This window comes from Condylura cristata, unplaced genomic scaffold (genome assembly GCF_000260355.1).
Source record: "Condylura cristata isolate star-nosed mole 26May11 unplaced genomic scaffold, ConCri1.0 scaffold00021, whole genome shotgun sequence".
Classification (NCBI taxonomy): Eukaryota; Metazoa; Chordata; class Mammalia; order Eulipotyphla; family Talpidae; genus Condylura; species Condylura cristata.
The window spans coordinates 30,938,194-30,960,355 of record NW_004567122.1 but is presented as its reverse complement, the minus strand read 5'-3'; the positions used below and the strand labels follow the sequence as shown (position 1 = coordinate 30,960,355).

General features: G+C 41.0%; 1 protein-coding gene across 1 annotated transcript in view; it reads left to right on the top strand.

Moving 5' to 3' along the window:
* Positions 1-22,162, top strand: part of DIAPH1 (diaphanous-related formin 1) — a 93,592-nt gene that overhangs the window by 40,325 nt on the left and 31,105 nt on the right. The window contains exons 17-19 of the mRNA XM_012727778.1: positions 10-281; positions 1,335-1,449; positions 1,962-1,970. Coding sequence (XP_012583232.1) covers positions 10-281; positions 1,335-1,449; positions 1,962-1,970 — 396 coding nt within the window. The remainder of the gene's footprint in view (positions 1-9; positions 282-1,334; positions 1,450-1,961; positions 1,971-22,162) is intronic.

Here is a 22,162-nt window from a genome sequence, read left to right as displayed (position 1 = left end):
TGCCTGGAGGTTCTGCTATCCCTCCTCCCCCACCCCTGCCTGGAGGTTCTGCTATCCCTCCTCCCCCACCCCTGCCTGGAGGAATACTTCTTCCCAGTAGCTCTGGAATCCCTCCTCCCCCCCCATTTCTTGGAGGACCTGGCATTCCTCCACCTCCACCTGGAATGGGTATGCCTCCCCCTCCGCCTCTTGGATTTGGAGCCCCAGTTCTGCCATATGGACTAGCCCCAAAGAAGCTTTATAAGCCAGAGGTGCAGCTCCGGAGGCCAAACTGGTCCAAGGTGAGTGTTTCTGTCCATTTTTTCAGGCTTTTTAAAGATTTATTTACTTATGCGTACAGAACTGGGGTACAGGCCAGAGGTGTAGGGGTGGTGAGAAGATTCACCAGAGACAGAGTGGGGAGCAGAGGCAGATTGATGAAATACACAGCTGAAGGGAGCAGTGGGTGAGTGAGATAGAGGTCTGCCATATCATGTGGGTCAGCTCCCTGGCCAAGGATTGAACTACTGCAGCAGTGGCTGAGGCTAGCTTCATAGTGCTGTGCTTTAACCTGTTGTGCCACCGGGGAAGGCCCCAGTTTCCTATTTTGTATTTTGGCATGAGTGGGCTTCCTTTTCATAAGTCTCATATGTATCATGTATCAAGTCCCACTCATGCTTATGTTACTCAGTAGTTAATGGGCATATTCTATATATTATAGGCATCTCCACAGACAGTTCTTTGAGCAGTTCTCTGCTGTAAGACCTAAATTTATCCTTAAATTGTTGTGTGTTTACCTTTTCTTTTCTCTGAGGTCATGTATACTCTGACAGCTCATGTTGATAATAATCACTTTATAATGATGACATTTATGCTGTTCAAAAAGTCATGGATGGGTCATACAGGCCATCATTATTGTTCCCACTTGTGTTTGAAACCATTATAGTTTTGTGACAGCCTTTTACTTCCTGAAGCCAAACTAACATAAAGGGAGCTTAGGGATTTGTTCATAAAATGGATAATTTGGCACTGTTTAGCCTAGTTGATGGAGGAAAATGTAATAGAACATGAGGATATGTAAATTAAAGCCTTAATGTTTCTAAAAGTAGAGGATTTGAGGTTAGGAGGATAGCTAACATAATTGAATCTAGTTCTTGAAAAATTTTACCTATAAACAATTAAGCTGGAAGCAGCACCTCCTGATCCTCCCATGAACAGCTCAGCTGTCCTCTGTCTCTAGCTAATTGTATTCTGATTCATTTCATACAATATATCTCTCTAACCTTAGTGCATTTTCTAGGATGGAATAACAGAACTCAGTTTAGTAACTCTTAACACTCTGCCTATGTCCACAGTTTGTTGCAGAGGACCTTTCCCAGGACTGCTTCTGGACAAAGGTGAAGGAGGACCGATTTGAGAACAATGATCTTTTTGCCAAACTTACCCTTATCTTCTCTGCTCAGACCAAGAGTGAGTAGTTTCCTCTTTCATACACAGGCCCAGTGTAAGACATAGAACACATACACGTGGATTTCCTCATATGGTTCTCTTCCCTGGGTGAGGGTGGAAGAGAGAAGGGTTTTCTCATGTGGAAGGAAATTAGATATTTTTGTATTCTGAGGATGGATTTGAGAAAGAAAACTGGTATGTAGGGTTCCCCCCACCTAATTTTTATGGAGCTTTTTTGTTTGCTTTTTGTGCATGTAGGTATTTTGGTATTTTATGTCAGTATCACTTGTGGAAATGCTGATTAAGGTGATAAAGCTCATTCAGCACCATTTTGATGATACTCTTGAATGAACTTGGCACTGAGAAAGTGCCATCTCCAGACCTAAGCACTTAATTGATGGGTTGGACAGAGGGAGGTCAGGTGACCAGGTAACTGGCTGCCTACAATAATTAATTATGTGTGATTCCTTTTCTTTCTTTCATTTACTTCCAATATCTGGTGTTTTCTCCTGTCTGGTGCTTTGCTCCTGCAGCATCGAAAGGTAAGAATACAGATGATCCTTTGGGTCTTTTGAATATTAGAGGAAAAAATGAAGCAGGTATGGAGAAATTCCTCTTTAGAAAACTGAGGTTAGATTAGGGATTGAGTTCTCTTTTTCTGGTTTGCTTCTTCTGATAATCTAAAAGGACAATAGTCATGATAGAAACTTACAGGGAAGCAAAAGATTTATTTATTTATTTATTTATGCCTACAGAATTAGAGTACAGGCCAGAAGTATAGGGTAAATGAGAGGATTCACCAGAGGCAGAGTGGGAGCAGAACAGAGAGAGTGACAAAGTACACTGCTGAGGGGAGCAGCGGGAGAGACAAGAGAGGTCCCCTGTGCCATGTGGGTCAGCTCCCTGGCTGGGGATTGAACTTGTGCTGCAGTGGCAGTGGCTAGCCTCATAGTACTGCACTTTTTAACTAATTGAGCCGCCAGGGAGGGCCCTGAAGCAAGTAATTTTAAGTTGAGTGGCAATAATGCCATTATCATAATAGTATTATGTTTTGTAATTTTCAGAGTGTACTAACATGTATTAACCCTATTTGATTTGCAAGGATACCTTGTGGGATGGGCAGGAAATACAATATCACTATTCTGTAGCATATGTAGACTAAATAGGTGACTTGCCCAAGGTCATAGGACTACGTCTAGGGGTCTTGACTTCTTATCCTTGTTTTTAATAAAAATTCTTCTATTTCTTCATATCTTCCCCTTTATTTTAGAAGAGCTCATCTTGTTTTGCCCTCTTTTTCTTCACTTCCTAATTTTCGTGGTTTTTGTGCTGTCTTATAATAGGAGCACAGTTATTTTGCCTGTGATACACAGTTTGAAAGATCTTGTCATGTATTTAATGATAATTATAACAAAGAATTTAGTTTCCTTTTCCTACTAGCCGTTTTGTTTATTTAGTGGTTCATTATACTCTAAATGTGTAAAAAGTAAGTGCAGCTTTGAAGCATTGGCCTTTCCCCCTAGTAAACATTTAGCAGTAGTTATTTTCTTCCCCCCATAAGTTATTCTGATGGAATCTCACTGCATTTTGTTCTAGTAAGGAACCTAACAGATAGCTAGATGCCCTTGTTAGCCCCCTGTCATGTGTGTTTCTCTAGAGTGTAAGATTGTAGTCATTCAGACTTGTGCTGTTTGTCCTGTATTCAGGGCAAAGTGGCCTTTTCCGCTAAGAGAACGATCACCTTTTAAACTAAAAGATCGGCCCAGGGAATGACTTCCACCCTTTTAGTTAAAAAATACTGTGATAATGACCACTTATATTACTCTGCTATATCTAGTGTATCAGTAAGGACTAGTTGACCAAAAAAAAAAAAAGTCAAATGGTTTCCTAATTATCCCTGAGTTGACCTCCAGTATGTAAATCACTTTCTTGAGCCTGCACCTGTATTATCAGTGTCACTGCAAATGTGTGCTGACTGGACCCTTTTCCTCCCCTGCTCTCATCCTTTTTAATCCTGTACATTTGTTACTATTGATTATGGTAGATTTTTCTAATAACAGCCTTCTTCCTTGCATTATAGCCCCACTGTGAATTGCTTTGTAGTATTCTCTATACTACATATCCAAGTAGGCACTCACCTCATCTTTTATTTTCAACAATGTAACTGACCTTTTTAATGCTTTTTCATTTAATGCCCTCTAAATTAATTTCAAATCTCTGTATCTTTATTTGAAAAGCATAAGTATAAATTAGTCACTTTAGTGACACTATTGATGTTTATGTAGTAATAATAAACCTGTAGATTGCTGCTGTTTTAATGAAGGAAATTTCTAGCTAGTCTTTAAATATCTTTTAATTTTAATTGGTATTTTCAGATGTTAAATTGGCACCCTGCTTTAATTTCCCAATTTTCCATTTCAAAACCCTAGAGAAGGTATTCTTGAAAATTAGTAAATCTTGAGCAGTTTTCTTAAATCATTTTAAGAATTTCCTGGGAGAGAAATTTTTCTTCTGTCAGGTATAGTAATCAGTACTTAATGTTTACCCAATTCTGACAGTTATCTACAACACTCCAGATGTAATAGAACCTTCCTACTTCTTGTAAACCATGCTACATTAACATGTTTGCTGTCATTTTCCCCAAGGAATAAGTTACCTTCCCTGTAAAAAATTGTTTGTTTTACTGACTTAAATGTTGTCTATTTTTTTCCTTTGAAATATTCTTTTTTTTTCCCTTTTATTTACTGCTGAATCTGTGGTGATATAAGAGGTTTTTGAATGTTGGAACTTGTTTTAGAGATTTGTTTATTTATGTATATAGGGCAGAGGTGCAAGGAAGCAAGAAGATTCACCAGAGACAGAGTGGGGAGCAGAACAGGCAGATTCACCGAAACACACTGCTGAGGGGAGCAGCAGGTGGGTCAGGAGAGGTCTGCTGCACCATGTGGGTCACCTCGCTGGCCAGGGATCGAACTCGTGGTGCATTGGCTGTGGACAACTTTAGTGCAGTGCTTTAACCTGTTGGGTCACCAGAAGGGCCCAGGAACTGGTTTTAATGTGTCTTTCTTAGAGACAAAGTTGCTCTGACACTGCACGATGGGCAGCAAGCCACAGGTGAAAATGCTGCTACAGATCCAGTGCCCCGCTGTGCCTGGGGTCACTAACTTCCTTGCCTTTTTTGATATGCTTTCCATCCTTCCTCTCAGTGCTCAGATTGGCAAACTCAGTACTGTTTCCCAAGTGCTCTCATTCTTCACAAATTGCCCCTAGAAGAGCATGTTGGTAAATAAGACTTTGGGTTTCTTAGTTAGCGTTTAGGTTTTTATCAGATAGGGAATGCAAAGATTTAGAAATTTCAGAGGTGAGAACTCAGAGGACTCAGATCTCAATAAACCAAGGTTTACTTTGCTTCTGGTGCTTTAAACCTCCCGAGGGTAACATTTCAGAATACCTTCATACTTAATTCTTTCTTCAAGCAAGTAACCGGTTTCAGTTTGTAAGCCTTTCATTCTTAGTGTCAATATTGGTAATAGAACTAAATGATAAATACTCAATTACCACCCTGTAAATTTTTTTAAATGTTTATTTATGCGTGCAGAATTGGGGTACAGGCTAGAGTGCAGAGAAAGGATTCGCCAGAGACAGAGCGGGGAGCAGAACAGGCAGCTGAATGAAGTACACCGTTGAGGGGAGCAGTGGACGGGTCAGGAGAGGTCTCTAGTGCCATGTGGATCTCCTCCAGGGTGGGGATCAAACTCATGCTGAAGTGGCTTTAGCTTCTTAGTGCTGTGCTTTAACCTGCTGTGCCACCAGGGAGGGCCCACCCTGTAAATATTTTTATCTTCTATATGAAGTAGGGACACAGGAGAGATAACTTTGTCAAAGCTGTCTAGCAGGTGCCAGCGCCAGGGCTCGCGCTCCAGGCTGTGTGCCTCCCAAGTCCTTCACCTGGCATTCTGCTTCCTGGAAGTGTTTGTAGCTGTCCTCAGAGCTTCTGAAAGCTTAGCCCTGGACAGAAGCTGGAAGAAGGCATGTGGTGGCTTTCACAGTCACGCATTCAGCCACAAAGGTCCTTGAAGTAGCAGTGAGTCTTAGGAATACAAAAAAGGAACATTGGGTTGGGGAAATTCAATGAGATTACCTTACAGTTTACAGTTGAAGTGGAGGACACATGTTCTGACTATAGTGTGTTCAGTTGTAGCAAACTGATCCAGTTAGAGAAATGAGACATGCTTTACATGGAATTCCTACTTAGATTATTTTTGCCCATTGATGAAGAAGTTACTTGGACACTCGGTTTTCATAATATTGCATTATTTCCTCTCCTGCTTGCTAACCACAACTCTATTGTTTGTTAAACATGGCTGTATCATCCTTAAACTCTACTAGTAGATACCTAACCCTCCTCTGTCAGGAATGGACATTTAAAGAAAACATTTGCTTCACTCTTCACATCTGCTTGGTAGAGTCTTCACTGCTGCTTTAAGGTTCAGGAAGATGTGTACCTATTTTTTGTTTGTTTTTTTTTACTTAGAGAATCAAGAGAGAGAACCGGCCCTCACATTTATGGTAAGGATTAGTCCACACATTTTTCTTTCTTAGGGATTTTCTCTTGTTTCTGAACCCTGATTTCGGGTAAATTGGTAATTTACTTAGTTAATTTATTCCTTCCTAGGAAATATTTTGAATTCAGATTAGATAGGCAGTACCTTAAAACTCCTAGTTCTTTTTCACTTTTTCATTTTCATTCATTCTTTTTGGTCATCAGCACAGTCTTTTTTTATGGTCTCTCTGTTGACAAAGCTTCTTGAATTCTTGGAAATTCTTTCAGTAGTTCATTTTTTTTCATCTTCTAGGAAGCATTTTCATCACTGGCTTTAGGTTATATGTACCAATTTTTCATACTTTTTCTTTCTTTACTCTTTTGTTAATGATATCCCATGAGAAGGATAACCTCTTGAAACATAGTATGGTAAGTGGTAACTGATATCAGTATGGTAAATGATAACTGATGTCTTAAGTACAGTGATAGGAAGATATTTGTAGGAAGGAATTCGTTCCTTGCAGAAACCTTTTGCACTCAGCAGCTAAGCATCCTTAGATTAGTAAATATGCAATGGACAGTATGTAGCATTAGACCCTCCCCCTGGTAAAGTATAACACATATTGGGAACTGAGCATCAGAACAGTTCCACAGTGGTTAATGGCAATAATTGAGAAAGAATTTGGCTAAAGCTGTGAATTTCATAAGCAGCAAGAATATTCTATTTAGGATTTGACTGTGTGGGTTGAGATACAAAAGCTTGGGCTTTTGTCCTATAATCAGAGCTGATGCGAGCTGTTGCCGACAACTATGGCTTTACTCGTCTACTGCTTTCCCAGAACTAACTTTCTTCAGACTTGGGGGTGGGAGGGTGGAGTGGGCAGGGGGCGGGCCTTCCCCGGTGGCATAATAGGTTAAAGTGCAGCACTACAAGCAAGCCACAGCAGCTTTAGTTCGAGTTCAATCCCGAGCCCCAGAGGTGATCCGCGTGTTACTGCAGTCCTCTCCTGCAGGGCCTGCTGCTCCCGTCAGCAGCGTACTTTGTCGATCTGCCTGTTCTGCTCCCCACTCTGTCTCTGGTTAATCTACTCACTGCCCCTGCACCACTGGCCTATACACCAGCTCTGTATACATAATCTTTTTTTTAAAAAGGGGGGGGTCTTTTTCCTTTTTCCTGTGATCCTCTTTTGTCCACTAGGTGGCAGTCACAGAGGTGGCTCTATTAGAAAATGTCTGATGAATCTATACTCCTGCCTCTGTAAACTCCAGAAAAAAGATTTTGTAGGAGTTCACCAAAGTCCATCATATTCAGTGAATCTCTTGACAGAAAGATATCTGTTCTATATGTTCCCTCACTCCTCATAAATATATAAGATTAAGATCAGAGGTACAATTCAAGTGAACAATTGTTGGGATTATTGTCTTAATGTTTCTTGGGTTTTGAGTAGGGTCATATGATTAGCACAAAGCATCTGGGCAATTCTTCAATATCAGTAATCTCATTATTTAAAAACAGATCTATGCTATTACCTAGGGATATGAGGAATCCTGCACATAAATAAGCAGTACATCTCCTAGGGCTTATCACCTCTCCATCATCAGAATCATAAAAAGGAGTACCTCTCACATATGCTCCTGTACTCCCCACTTCTGCCCCTATTTCACTATTTGTCTTGAATCTACTGTATCTAATACTGTGCCGTTATTTTGATTTATGTAAGTCACTGCAGGAAGCCCCAGTCTCCCGGGGTATCCTCATGTACCATGCTTGCATTTGTGTAAGGTTTTATGTATCTCCTGTTCTTTCTCCTCCTTTCTCATCTGAGCTCCTGAAACTCATTCACTGTGTCCTCTGGAATTCGTGGCCCTTTGTGTGTATAATCCTCTGTATCATCCTTCCTCCTGTAGTGATTTTTTTCTTCTCATAAACATCACCTCAGTGGAGCTGGAGATGGGGTAGACATCCTTTTTGTTCTTTACTGCCACTTTCAGAGCTTTCTTTTTTTTTTTTAAAGATTCATTTATTTATCCATACAGAACTGGGGGTACAGGCCAGAGGTACAGGGGCGATGAAAGGATACACCAGAGACAGAGTGGGGAGCAGAACAGGCAGATTGAGGAAGTACACTGCTGACGGGAGCAGCGGGCAGTCAGGAGAGGTCTGCCTCACCATGTGGTCACCTCCGGGGCAGGCGGAATCGAACTCATGCGGAAGTGGCTTAAGCTTCTTTGTGCTGTGCTTTAACCCGCTGCGCCACCAGGGAGAGCCAGAGCTTCCTTTTTTTTAAAGACCTGTAATTTTGAATTTCATGACATCAGATTGTGTCTCCCAGTTTGTGCTTTCATCTGCTAACATCCCAAATTGCATGTTATTTCTCAGCTGGTGTAGTTCTTGGCTCTGACACTCCCTTCAGTACTCTAGTATTGCACTTCTTACTCTCTTAATTCTTAGCAATTTCAATGCACAAGGGTCATGATCCTACCAAAATTTTGGCCTTGTTGGTCCTTGAATTCTTCTTTTCCAAGTGAACTTGTTTTCTCCCCTCTTACCACAGTAACTATAGCCCTTCTGCATTCTCATTGTCACTCCACCTTGCTCTCTTTAATACCTTACCCTAAGTATCTCTATGCCCATCGGGACTTCCAATTCACTTATCCTACCACCTTTTCCCTGTCCTTCACCCTCTTTATGATTTCACTCTCCTCAGCTAAAATCTCATGAGAAGTCATTATTCTAATCATTTCCTTTTTCTTCCATTTTTTTCTCATTTTATTATACTAGACAATATGGCTCTGGTTTAAACCATCCTCAGTTCTGGTTAATTCCATTGCTCTCATTCTATACACAGATGCAAGTTAACATAGTTGCCTCCCTGATAAAATGTCTACACTTGCTCTTTCTCTTTCTCCTGCCCAACTGTTCTTTCTCCTGATTCTCCTCTGCTCCTTTTACAATATTACTTAACCCTTAATGTTCTCAAGCAATCAGGTATTACATGTTGATAGTTTATACAGTGTCCTATTTTTCTAAGTGGTTATTTCACACCCTTGTTCTCCAAGGAAGCCCAGCAACTCCCTTATCTTTATTCTCAGTTGAGGATGTTTTCTTTTTACTTTACCGAGAAATTTGAAGCAGAAGAGGAAGTATTTAGTTCCACCTTTTACTTTTATCTCTCTTCCTCTGTTACAGCATCCTCTCTAAAGCCAGTCCCTGAATTTACATGATCTCCTTTCAAGGAATAAGATCAACAAATATATTGAATACAGTGAAAATCTAAAATCTACTCTCCCTTTTAGAGTGACCATACCTTTCATATGTATCTATTATTCTAATAAAGGAACTGACTGAGGTCCTTTTCCCTTTAGTTCAGGTGAGAAAACATTGAAAATTTTCAAGTAAAACCTTACTGGAAAATTAAGGGACATGGAAATTAGAAGGTAAACATTCAGAAATGTGTGGTATATACATACTTACATACATACTTGTAATCTTTAGATTCCATGTGGCATATACCATATGTTTTGCTTAACATATTTCAGTATCTCTTGCTATAATAATGCTTAGCTCTATCTCATTATTTCTAGTGTATAGTTGGAATATACCAGAGTAATAATAGAATCGTATACAGTTGATCCCTTACTGAGAATGTCACCCATTTTTTATATTACAAATAGTAGTGCAGGAAAATTTTTATTTGCCTACATAGTTTATTTACCTACATAGTTTCATTTCTGCACATTAAATTATTAATACAATTTCTGGGTCCAAATTGCTAAGTATGGGATTGTACCGATTTGTATTTCTACCAGAAATAAGAAATGATCGCAAAGTCTGATAGGGAAGAAGTGATGTCTTGTTTTATTCTGAGCAGTGAAGAGATTGCATTAGGTTTTCTCTATACCTGATCTCTTAAAACAAGATAGATTAATCTAAAATATCTGTTAGTTGTAAACCTCTGGTTCTATTATTACTGTTTTTTTTTTTATAATCAAAGGTATTTTTTCTGTTAACTGTGATCATCTCAAACTATTCCGACAGATTTCTGTGTTTTGTTTCTCTAGTCTTGGTTTCATTCTGCCTTGAATATTCTTTGCACTAGAGTCAGGTATCAAAGATGCTGTTTGCTTACAAGGAGCGTTTGGGGTGGTGTAGAACTAAACTAATGCAAAACTTTAAACCTTTTGCATGCAGGCTGCTGAGGGAGTTTCATGGAAGACTTAAGTAGTAGAGATTTAAAGAAAATGTTACAGGATAAACTTTAATTCCTCTAAACTGGAGGGATCTGATGTTTCTACACTGTGCTCTTCTCCTTTTCGCCACCAGATGGCACATGGATCTCTTCTGTTTCAGATGTGTCATTGCTGCGTATGGTGGTGACGCATTCACGTTAGAGAGAGGCGGCCGCTTTGTTTTCAGTCACAAAAGGCTTGGTATGCTGCCCTCTAGCTGTCAGGAAATTCATTTGGAGGACTGAGAAGTAAAATTAAGCTAGGGAGCTGTAGCTTCCTCTTTTACAAAAGAATGTTGTCCTTTTGCAACTAGTATTTCTAATAGTAACAATATTTATGTTATTTGGGACCTAGAGACTAGAAAGTGTATTGTTTTCCTTTTTGTCTTGATAGCTTCATAAAATCAGAACCTTCCCTTCAGAAGCTATAAAAAGAGGATTTTTTGGCCCTCCCCTGTGGCACAATGGATTAGGATACAGCACTGCAAGCTAGCCCCAGCCGCAGCTGCTTTAGTGCAAGTTCTATCTCCCGCCCTGAAGGTGACCCACATGCACGGCAGACCTCTCCTGTCTTGCCTGCTGCTCCCTTTGGCAGTGTACTTAGTCAATCTGCTTGTTCTGCTCCCCGCTCTGTCTCTGGTGAATCTTCTCACTGCCCCTGCACCTCTGGCCTGCACACCAGTTCTGTATATATATATATAATAAATCTTTTTTAAAAAAAGAGTGTTTTAAAAAAAGATTTATTTATGTATACAAGAACTGGAATGTAGGCCAGGAGTCAAATGCAGGGGTGAAAGGATTCACCAGAAAGAGTGGGGAGCAGAACAGGCATATCCACTGAAATGGACTCCTGGAGGGGAGAGGGCAGCAGGTGAGACAGGAGAGATCTGCTGTACCATGTGGTCAGCTCCCTAGCAGGGTGTTGAACTTATGATGCCGTGGCTGCTGATAGCATCATAGTGCTGAGAATTAACCTCTTGCACCACGAGGGAGGCCAGAAAGAGGATTCTATCATCTTGGGAGCTCATCGTGTACATATTTATAACTCCATTGTATACATATTCTTAATCCCATCTCTTTCACAGTGTCTATTGAATTGCTATTTCAAGTTCAGTAATAGAACTGCCCACTGATTATGTAAGTTCCCAGAGAGGTTACAGAATTAATATCTTTAGGAGGATTTCTCTGAGGATGAGAAAATGAGGTCTAGCTTTAATAGAATTTGCTAGTACCATTAACCCTTGCATCATTTGTAACTCGTAATTATCCCAAAGTAATCCTAGTTTTAGAGCTTCTTCATAGCTACTCGGACGTTAGTGTATGCCTGCAATTTTACTCTCACATACAGTCTGAAAACTGGTATTTTCAAGCTAAGGTACCTTCTGCCATTATCTACATATTTCAGCTATTAGATGCTTGACAAATGTGCTTTTGTTGTTGCCTATATTTCTGTCATTTGGTGCAGTCAGTTCCTATACTTAAATGTCTTTGTCAGCAATTTTGATAAATCTTAACAGATGTTTGTGTGAGAAGGATTATATGAAGAGCTTGTTAAAAGTATAAATTCCTGGGCTCTACCTCCAGAGAGTCCATCCAAATGACAAGGACAGCAGAAGGGTACATTTTTGTCAAACACCTGTGTGATTTTATTACATAGACACTATACTTGATCCATTGCTTCAGTTTTTCTTATTTCATTTTTCTGTTCTGTCTTCCCATTCTCTCATAGGCTAGGTGCCACTCTGTACTTTTCCTTGTCATACTGCTAGCTTTTCTAAAAAAAAAAAAAATTACTTATTTATGCTTACAGAACTGGGGTACAGGCCAGAGGTGGGTGAGAGGATTCACCGGACACGGTGGAGAGCAGAACAGGCAGATCGACAAAGCACACTGCTGAGGGGAGCAGTGGGCGGGTCAGGAGAGGTCACCTCCAGGGCCAGGATCAAACTCATGCTGAAGTGGCTTTAGCTTCTTAGTGCTGCGTTTACCCACTGCGCCACCAGGGAGGGCCCCATACTACTAGCTTTTATGGAGGTCATACAAGATCCATTAGGAAGTAATTTGACATTTTCTATTGATTTCTAACATTTTGGAGTCTCTGCTACGGGGGCTTTTTTGTTTTGTTTTACAATTTTCCCCCTCTTCCCACCCAAATCTTGTTAAAGGCATTTTAAAACTATGTTTTGAAATTTTCTGGAGTCAATGAAGTATCTGGGAACCACTTAAAGACTTACCGAGCTGAAGAGGATGAATGCAGGGAGATAGTGGGTCTCGGGCTTGTAGAGCAAAGGTTGGGGCTCTCAGAAACTGTGGGAAGTCCTCCTCATGAGGAAGGAGTGTTGCAGCTGTGCAGGCGTCGCTGTTATTCCAGTTTGCGTGTCTCACTCTGGAGACTGGAGTTGATAGCGGTAAAGAAGTATTTAGGAGGAGGAAGAGTGGGATCTCTGGGAAATGTCACAGCAGAGTTGGACTGCGGGGTAAATAGGTGCATGATCCTGTGTCCTTTGTCACATAGCAGAAACCCCAGAGCAAAGCACTGTTCTGAGGATCCCTTACATGCTTTGGGAATTACTGGAGTTGAATTTACTTTCTGCTGATAGGGGACAAATCTCTCCAAAAATGAGCTCGTAGACAGACTAATATTTAGGGAGTTTGAATGGTATCTTTACCAAAGAATGCTTCCTTTGGGGCCTTTCTTTCTACTTCTTTATTATTTTTCTATATAGAAAAAAAGGAGTAGTTTAGAAGTGATACTGATATAAAAAGCTGTCATTGCCACCCTAGTAATCCCCTACCCCATACTTTTCCTCTTCCTTTACGCTCTAGAAGTAACCATTTTTATTAGTTTCTTGGTTATTCTTTCAGGGTGGTTGTTTGTTAAATGTAGTTATAAGTGAAAACATTTAGCTATAATAATAACTTAAAACTAAAATAGATTTTTTTACCTCTCTCCCCCTTTACCAACAAGTAACATACTACTTACACTGTTCTATATCTTGCTTCTATATCCTGGAGATGTTTCATATTAGAAACAGATCTCTTATCTCATTTTTAAAAAATTCTAAATATTTAACATGCATGTATTACTTTTATAATGAACTCTAGGGTAAAGTAGAATGATAATGTAATGAAGTAATCTGTCTTTTATTTGAAACAGTAGTTGCAAAGCCCATTTGACCTGACTATCTTAGCATACACCTGTGTCCTTTTGTTCTCCCTGTCTTCTCTGCAGACTCTCATCTACAGCTACCTAACAACTGAAGCCTTAGTTACCCATACCAACTATCTGTAAACAACAACTGGTACTCAGGCCTTACACCTATTGTGGTACAGGCAAGAAGCTAGAAAAGTCCTGCTAAAGAAGGACTGTCTAGACTTTAACTACTCCGTGAACATTATGTTCTTGAGAAAGAGCAGAGCTTTGTATCACTAGAATAAGGGTACTACCCTGTAATGGGCATGGTCTTCAAAGGAAAGAAAGTGATCTACCTCATTTTTTCCCTGCTTCCTTCTAGTTTTTGTTATAGAAATGTGATTGCTCTGGAACTGAATGCCTATTGCTGTACCCCTTACAGCTCTGGCCCATTGCCTTTGGGACCACAAGGGAGAATGTTCATCCACAATATGAAGTGAGAAAAGCAGGAAACAGTTACATACAGCTCTTGTTGCAGTTTGTGTTTTACAGGAGAAAAGCAGAGTAAAATATTGCAAAGGAATGCACCAGAATACTGTAACAGATTTTGCCAGGTGCTAGGTTTCTTTCAGTTTTCTTCGAGTGTCATATTTTTATAATGGGGAGAACAAAGGGTTAAGAAGAAAATTTACAGATGTTCAGGATGGTTGAGAAAGGGGCTTCTCCATTAAAGGGGTACTCAGACAGAATAAATTAGTGTCTGCAAACAGTGTTGTTACTCTGTTCTGCAGAGGAGGTAAGGGTGTCCTTTACTTCACTCTCCACAGCAACTGTAGCCCAGCTTCTCTTTGAAAAATCAAATTGTGATTTAAAAAGCTTCTTCTCAACCTTTCTTGGGTGAAGAAATCCAATTCCCAGGTATACAACAGAAGGGAATTGGTCACCGCATGTCTGCCAGATGGAATAGAATCATCCTTTTCTTCTTGATCCTATACTAGTCCCAACTCTACTCTGTGAATTGTGATTTCTTCTTTCAGATGTATTAGGTTAGAAATGAAAATACTCTCCTGCCTGTGTGTGTGAATTTCCTCTGGCTAGAAAAACTGCTAAAAACCTTTCAAGAAGAATGTCCCCCTTTTCCTATTGCGCTTGCATCCTTACTCTGCTTGCATTTTCCTTTTCAGCCACGGAGTGAGCGCAGTTGAGCCATTTTGGCTCAGATTCCAGATTGTGAGGTCAGAGGCAGGGATTGGAGGAGAGTATCAGGTGACTTGCAGTAACAGTGATGACGATTCTGCCCTCCTCCCCACCCTAGCTCCCCCCTCTCTCCCCACCCTTTCCTGGCTTCCACCTTAGGAACAAAGAAGGGGAAAAAACAGCAGTATGACAAAAAGCAGCAGCTGCATCTGCAGACAGGCTGGGGGCTGGGTGTTTATTCCATCTGTTCTCTTTGTTTTTGCTCTTGCCCTGTTACTTCTCCCAGTACAAAATAGAGGATATTTCTGGGAGCCTTTGTTATAGAGAATATCTTAGAATAAATCTGCAGTTTATTCAGTATTTAGGTGGGTGTTGATGAGACAGAGTAGAGATTAAAACTGATGTGAGCATCTAAAAAAGGTTGAAGGTATTTTGCCTTCTTGTCCGTCTTAAGAATACCTATTCATTATTAGATACTGTAATAAGGTTTTAGGACTAATTATTTCTAATTATTAAAGCAATGCTGCTTAGTAGGTACTATTTTTATAACAGAAATACGAAGTAAAGAATTAATATATCCTTTGTTTATAAAGATCATATAGCAAGTCAATATCAAAGCAGCATTTGTCCTCAGATCTGTTGTTCTGAGAACCCAGCCTTTAGTGAAAGGGAGTGGCAAGTAGGTGGGCATATCAGAGATCCCTGGGCAGCTTGCTGCTGGGGGTGGGGGTGGCTGGGGCTACTGTCATGGCGCTTTGCTTTTACCAATGACCAGTCTCCCAGTTTCTTCAACAGATAAATCTGCAGGGGAAAAATGAGCCAGAAGAAAACATACAGATTAAAGAAAGAATTTCACAGTACTAACCATTTGCAGTGTATGGATTTTATTAAGATCTTAAATTATTCTCATTCACTTTTTTCAAAAAGTAGGTACTACTGCTGGTACCTTATTATGATGCCTGTTCTTTTGCCCCCTAGCCCTCTGTTCCCTTGCATAAACCTGTCCTAACACTTTGCTGACTTGCTTGGGGCAGTTCCTGTCCTTCCAGTCCCTACCAGCCACATCTCTGAAGCTCATCTTTTCACTGGCACTACCTTCTTGAGTCACCATCCTGGGTGTGCTGGGAAAGCATCAGTGAGAAAACTCAATGACGATATTGTCTGAATGATTGAATGCTTTGTCAAGTGCCCAGATTTCTAATACTGTTTTTCTGCCACCCTTTGAGACTAATGTGTTTCCCATTCTTCCTGACTCCAGGCACTTGTTCTTGTAACTTTGGAGTTCTGTCTGGCTTTGTTCTTATCCTTTAGGTTTATTCATTTCTGCCATATTGTTCATTCATGGCCATACAGTTATGAGGGATTTGCAGATGGTTATTGTTTGGCCAAGAGGTCAAGAGTCTGGTTGCCTTTGGGTAGGAGAAACAGATGTTCAGTTAGCATGCTGTTTATTGTTTCTTCCTTCTCTGCGGGACACCTACCAATAGCTTTGAGGTACTGGACTTTTTCTTCCTATATATTGTGGCTTTGAGCAACATAAGATAGAAATCCTACATGTGGGGCCCTCCCTGGTGGTGCAGCAGGTTAAAGCACAGCACTCTGCAAGCTAGCCGCAGCTGCTTCAGTGCAAGTTCGATCCCCAGTCCTAGAGGTGATCAATATGGCACCGCAGACCTCTCCTGACTAGCCTGTTGCTCCCCTCAGCAGTGTACTTCGTCAGTCGGCCTGTTCTGCTCCCCACTCTGTCTCTGGTGAATCCCCTCACCACTTCTGCACCTCTGGCCTGTACCCCAGTTCTTGTGCATAAATAAATAAATCTTAAAAAAAAAAAAAAGAAATCCTCCATGTGGGCAGTCTTATACTAGCATATTAGAGGATCTTGCTCTGTCCTCTTTCTAGAATCAGAGCTCATGTAAACATAATAGACATGGCTTACCGTTTGCTGTACATACTTATTTCCCTCACAGAAAAGTGTTTTCTTTTCGAGGGATCTTACTCAGTATTCTAATCTTTCAGATATGCTTGGGAGTTGTAGGACTCCTCCACAAAGTACCTCTTCAGAGAGAAGTATAGTGGCACCAGAATCCACTTCCTTTATTAACTTACTGTTAATGACTCCGTGTTCATGTGTGTGTGAGTGCTGCTCCATGGACAGTGGATAAATTTGTACATTTGTGCTGCCTCAGTTAAGTAGTGGGAACCATTGGTGACTTGCACACCTAGATTTTTTTTTCAGCATGTTTCTGCTTTTTCTACAGTTCTCATGTGCTCTCTTTTAGTCACAAGCGGCATGGTTTATGCATGGAAAGTGTAGCATCAGATTAAGGAGGTGTTCCCTGTAAAATAAGGACAAATGCCCCAGGCCTCATCTTGGGCAGAGCTCGTGGTGAATGGGCCTGAGTAAGTGAGAATTAAGACTAGGTGGGGTTGCACTAGAGCTCAGCCTGAATCTTCCACCCAGAAGGTGTAGGGCCTGAGAGCAAGCCTGTGTTCTCAGCAGCCTTCTCCCACTCCACTTACTCACTCCCACCTGTAATTCTTAAAAACTGGTTTCCAGGATGTCAGGCAACCCCCACTCCTCAATTTCCTGTTATGGTCTTCATTGAGAAAAGCCTGTAACAGGAATTCCTGGGGAAGTGACGGCTATAGCTGTGGACTGCACAGGCCATGAGCTCATGACTGAACTTGGGGAATACTTTACAAAGACCAACCTCTCTTCTGTCCTGTGGGCCCTTAGAAACTGTTACTAATCACAACAAATCTGTAACTGGGACTCTTCTGCTGCCCACTTTGTGCCTTGACTCTTCTCTCCTTTAGCAACTGAGAATTGTTTTCACTGCTCCTACCTATTTCTGATCTCTCAATTTAAGAATTCAACATAGTTGTCAAGATTCATGGCAAAATTAGCATAGATTCTGTAGGACTGGTTCTTTTGACATATGCAAAAATGGTGAAGAAAGCAAAGTAGGGTCCCTGTGTTGGACAGCAGGGGGTGCCCTTTCCCTTTGCTTTGTTGCCTGGCACTCCCTGCTGCATTCAGCCATTTTAGACAGATTGTTTTTGCTCCCAGCTAACTCCATTTTGTGTTTGTGACGCAGGAAAAAAGGATTTCAGCAAGGGAGGAGCCTGATTAGGGGAGGGAGTGAGACAGGCTGAGGCGCAGCCACAGACTCCTTTACTCAGCGCTTGTTCACCAGGGACTCACCTTGCTGCAGGCTGCCTGCACCCTGACCAGCAGATGCAGCAAGCCCTGCCTCAGAGCCAAGAACAAAATGCTGTCTGATTTCTGGACACTTCCCAACATGACAGGGCACTGACTTGAGACAGCGGATGGGGCATTCCCCTCTGCTGCATCTGGCTTTAAGCCTAGGCTTGGTTTTTATTATAGGGATGTTTAGAGTGGTATTCTCAATTATACAGGATCAGCTAAGAAAAAAAGGTACACTTTTCACTCAGTTCTGTGAGAAGGATCAGGTGCCCTGATGATTCCAGGACAACAGTCTGACTCAAAAAGGAAATCTTTTATTTCTTGAAATGTAAAAACCCGATGCACACACCTGTATAATATGCACACACACAGGCACACACTTGAAAAGAATAGTATGGTTGTCTGTTTCCGTCTCCCAGTTTAAAAACTTAACTCATGGCCAGTTTTGTTTCATATACTTAGATAAACCTCTTCTGTACCACCCCACCTCAGTTATTTAAAAGTCTGTCCTACATAGGCACATCATTTCATCCTTAAATAGTTCAGAATGTATGTCAAAAAATAAGGGCTTTAAAAAAAAGAGTTATCACATGTCAGAAAGTTTCTTTTTATTATCAGATATATAGCTAGTGTTCTGATAGTAGTTCAAAATTTTGTGGTTCAGCTGAATCAAACCAAAAAAGTCTTTTACACTGTGAATAGGCTCTGTAGGTTTTATTTTCAGCTGGTGCTATCTCTCATTTTTTAATCTTGTAGTTTGTGTATAGACTTAATTACTTATAGGAAAAGGAGGCTGTCTCATGTTGGAAGGCTGAGAGCCTCCCATCTTCAGATTTTTCGCCAGAGGAGATGGGAGAGGACATGAAGGGCACTGCCCTGAAACCTTTACAGAAATGGAGGAGCCTCTCACTGGGAGGTGGTGTGTTTCTTCTGACACAAGAGCCTTTTTTTTACCTGGTCTTTAGAAACTTGGCAGATTGCTCTCAGCAGAGAACATGGCTTTAGTGGTGGATCATTCTCGTTTTAAAAAAGATTTATTTATTTATGCATATAAAACATGGGGTACAGACCAGGGGTGGGAGAGCTAAGAGGATTCACCAGAGACAGCATGGAGAGCAGAACAGGCAGATCGACGAAGTACACTACTGAGGGGAGCATCAGGTGAGACAGGAGAGGTCTGCTGTGCCATGTGGGTCAGCTCCCCGGCCCAGGGGATATGAATTCATGCTGTAGTGGCTGCAGGTAGCTTCCAAGGAGGGCCCTAGATCATGCTCTTTCCCACGTATTAAGGGAGGCCTTTCAAGCTTTGGGATAACACATTTACCTGCTGTGTAATAGCTGCTTCCCGTGGGTGATTCCAGCTCCTTACTTTATCCTCGACCACCTTAGTCCTTGATCAAGCCTAATTAGTTAGTACCACCAAATGGCCTGTATTACAGAAAGTAAAGATGAAATGTGTGTTTGGGGCATGGCATCACAATGATAACATCCCCATCCCTCTATTACCTTTGGGTAAAAAATGCCTGTGAGGGACTTAGATGCAGGTGATGAGATGAATGTCCTCTCCCCCTTATGAAATGGGTCAGTGATGCTGATTTTCAGCAGCTATAGCAGGCGTTCTGCTCTCTGCGTTGGAGCAGACCACAGGTTGCAGAAGGGAAGAGCAGGGCCTGACATGGTCAGTTTGGCAGAGCGTTCTCAGAGTCCAGTTCTTCGGGACTAGGTTTGCCATGTGCCTGGTTCGGAAGCTGTAGTTCCCATTAGCAAAAGTGATTTGAATCTAATGAAAAGATCAAGACTGCAGCAGCTAGAAACATGGCCCTAGCACTAAGATGCTTTTTTTCGAGTCAGGTCAGTGATACCGTTGTCACCCAAAAGTCAGTCATTACAGACCTCCCCTCTGTGCGAAGGTGCTCTCTAGAGGTACCCACTACTGTTTTTGTTCCTTGAAAGTTTCACACAATTCTTTAATGTGAAATTACTCAACCTTTGATGTCATTTTTTTTAGATTTGTTTTTAATTTATTTTATAACAGTTTTGATGTCATTTTTAATGTGAGGTACATGGTATGAGGTCTTTGTTCTGGGCTTCTTCCCGTTGTATTTGCCGAATCAAGTTGCCATTCCAGTAATGGGACTAGGAAGGCCGCCGATGAGAATGTTCTCTGGGTAGTGCACACCCCACATACCCACTGTTTATCTTCTGGTTGTCAGCAGCGTTCTCACCTCCTTCCCCTAATCCAGTGTCAAAGCTGAAACAGGATCAACTGCCTAAGGATATTAAAACATTATAGGTGTTGAGACTCATGTCTCTCTTGCCTTCTTCATAGTTCCCTGGTGGGGGAAATATTTTAAAATTTACATATGTTGCATTGGTAACATACACATGTACTGTATATTAACAAGTCAAGCTATTTTAGTTTGTCCATGTTCTCTCATAATTTTTGCTTACTGTGTGTAGTATTTATAATCTTTTTTCTTGTTTTATATTTATTTATTTTTATTTATATATATACCAGAGCTAGGGCGTGGGCCAGAGGTGTGGGGAGTTGGAGGGACAGTGAGAGGATACGCCAGAGACAGAGTAGGGAGCAGAACAGGTGAATCTACTGAAGTACACTGCTGAGCGGAGCAGCGGGTGAAATAGGAGAGGTCTGCTGCACTATGTGGGTCAGCTCCCTGGCTGGGGATTGAACTCATGCTGCAGTAGTTTCAGAGAGATTCATAGTGCTGAGACTTAACTCCTTTGTGCCATCAGGGAGGCCCAGGGTTTACATTTCTTACAGACAGTTGTGTGTGTGTGTGCGCATCTTTATTGCAGGTAGAAGTGTAGAAATAATGTGTATATGTCAGTGAATTTTCATAGAATTAAATTTGCATCCATGTAATGAATACCCAGATCAAGAAAAAGAACAGAACTAAGATTTGGAGACTCCTGTACCCCTTTCCAGTTATAACTGGGTCTCTTGTTTTGCTCATCCCTGACCACAGTACACACTATCCTGACTTCTAACACTATATGCCTTTTACCTGACTCCTGTTACCCATATCACATTTGCTTGCTCACTCCTGTATTAAACATACCTCCAGAGTTACTGATTCAGGACTCTCCCTGGTTGCACAATGGGTGAAAGCCCAGCACTGGGAAACTGGCCACAGCTGCTTCAGCACAAGATAGACCCTGGCCTAGGAGCTGACCCACATGGCCTGGCAGACCTCTCCTATCTCTCTCATTGCAGTGTATTTTGTCAGTTGGCCTATTCTGCTCCCCACTCTGTCTCTGGGGAATCCTCTCACCACATTTGTACCGTTAGCCTATGTGCCAGTTCTTTATGCATAAATAAATAAAATCTTTTAAAAAAATTACTGACTCATGTCTCTTTCTACTCTTACCTAGAACTCAATATTGTTTACTCCAAACCTGTTTGATTCTTTTTATTAGTTAATTCTCAAATCCACCTTTTTCAGTCTCTAGCTCTACCCTAACTTGCAGCCAGACCCTCCTCTCTTAATTAGCATATGAAACCACTTTTTTTTTAAAGTCATGCTCATTGACAGTCATTCTCTATTGTATAATTATGCTTTAAATAATATGTGTTAGCTTCTTGACTTATTAATTGAAGGTTTTAATCTGTTGTCTCCCTGCTGTGAAAGTCAGTATGTTGATAATCATTACCCTTTCTTCTCCAAATTATTGTCTAATTTTAGATCTTTTAATTTTTAAACTTTTTAGTTAAAGGTAACAAAAATAAAGGAAACTACGTAAAACAGATGCATAAGTTTAGTAAATTACTACAGTATTGAATACATTTGTGAATACCCATTGTAATGAATAGGAATTCCAGGAGAACCCTAGGAGCCTACATGCACTCTTTCTCTCTCAGAGATACCTGTTTTTAAAGTTCTGTCACCAAATTTAGAGTCCTGGACATTGTAGTTTAATTTGGCCTGTGTATTTTTGTTTTTTAAAGATTTATTTATTTATGCATACAGAACTGGGGTACAGACCAAAGGTGCAGGGATGGTGAGAGGATTCACCACACACACAGAGCAGGGAGCAGAATAGGCAGATCAATAAAGTACACTGCTGAGGGGAGCAGCAGGTGGGTCAGGAGGGTCTGCTGCGCCATGTGGGTCACCTCCAGGACTGGCGGGAATTGAACTCCTGCTTAAGTGGCTTTAGCTTCTTACTGCTGTGCTTTAACCTGCTGTGCCACCAGGGAGGGCCCTGGCCTGTGTTTTTAATGTAGGTTTTCCTTCCTTTTGTCTTTGAAATTCTTTTGTTGTAAAAACAACATTCATATGTTCTTGGCTTTTTCTCTAATAGGGATTTTTTTTTTAAAGATTTATTTATTTATTCGTACAGAACTGGGGTACAGGCCAGAGATGCGGAGGGTGAGAGGATTCACCAGAGACAGAGTGGGG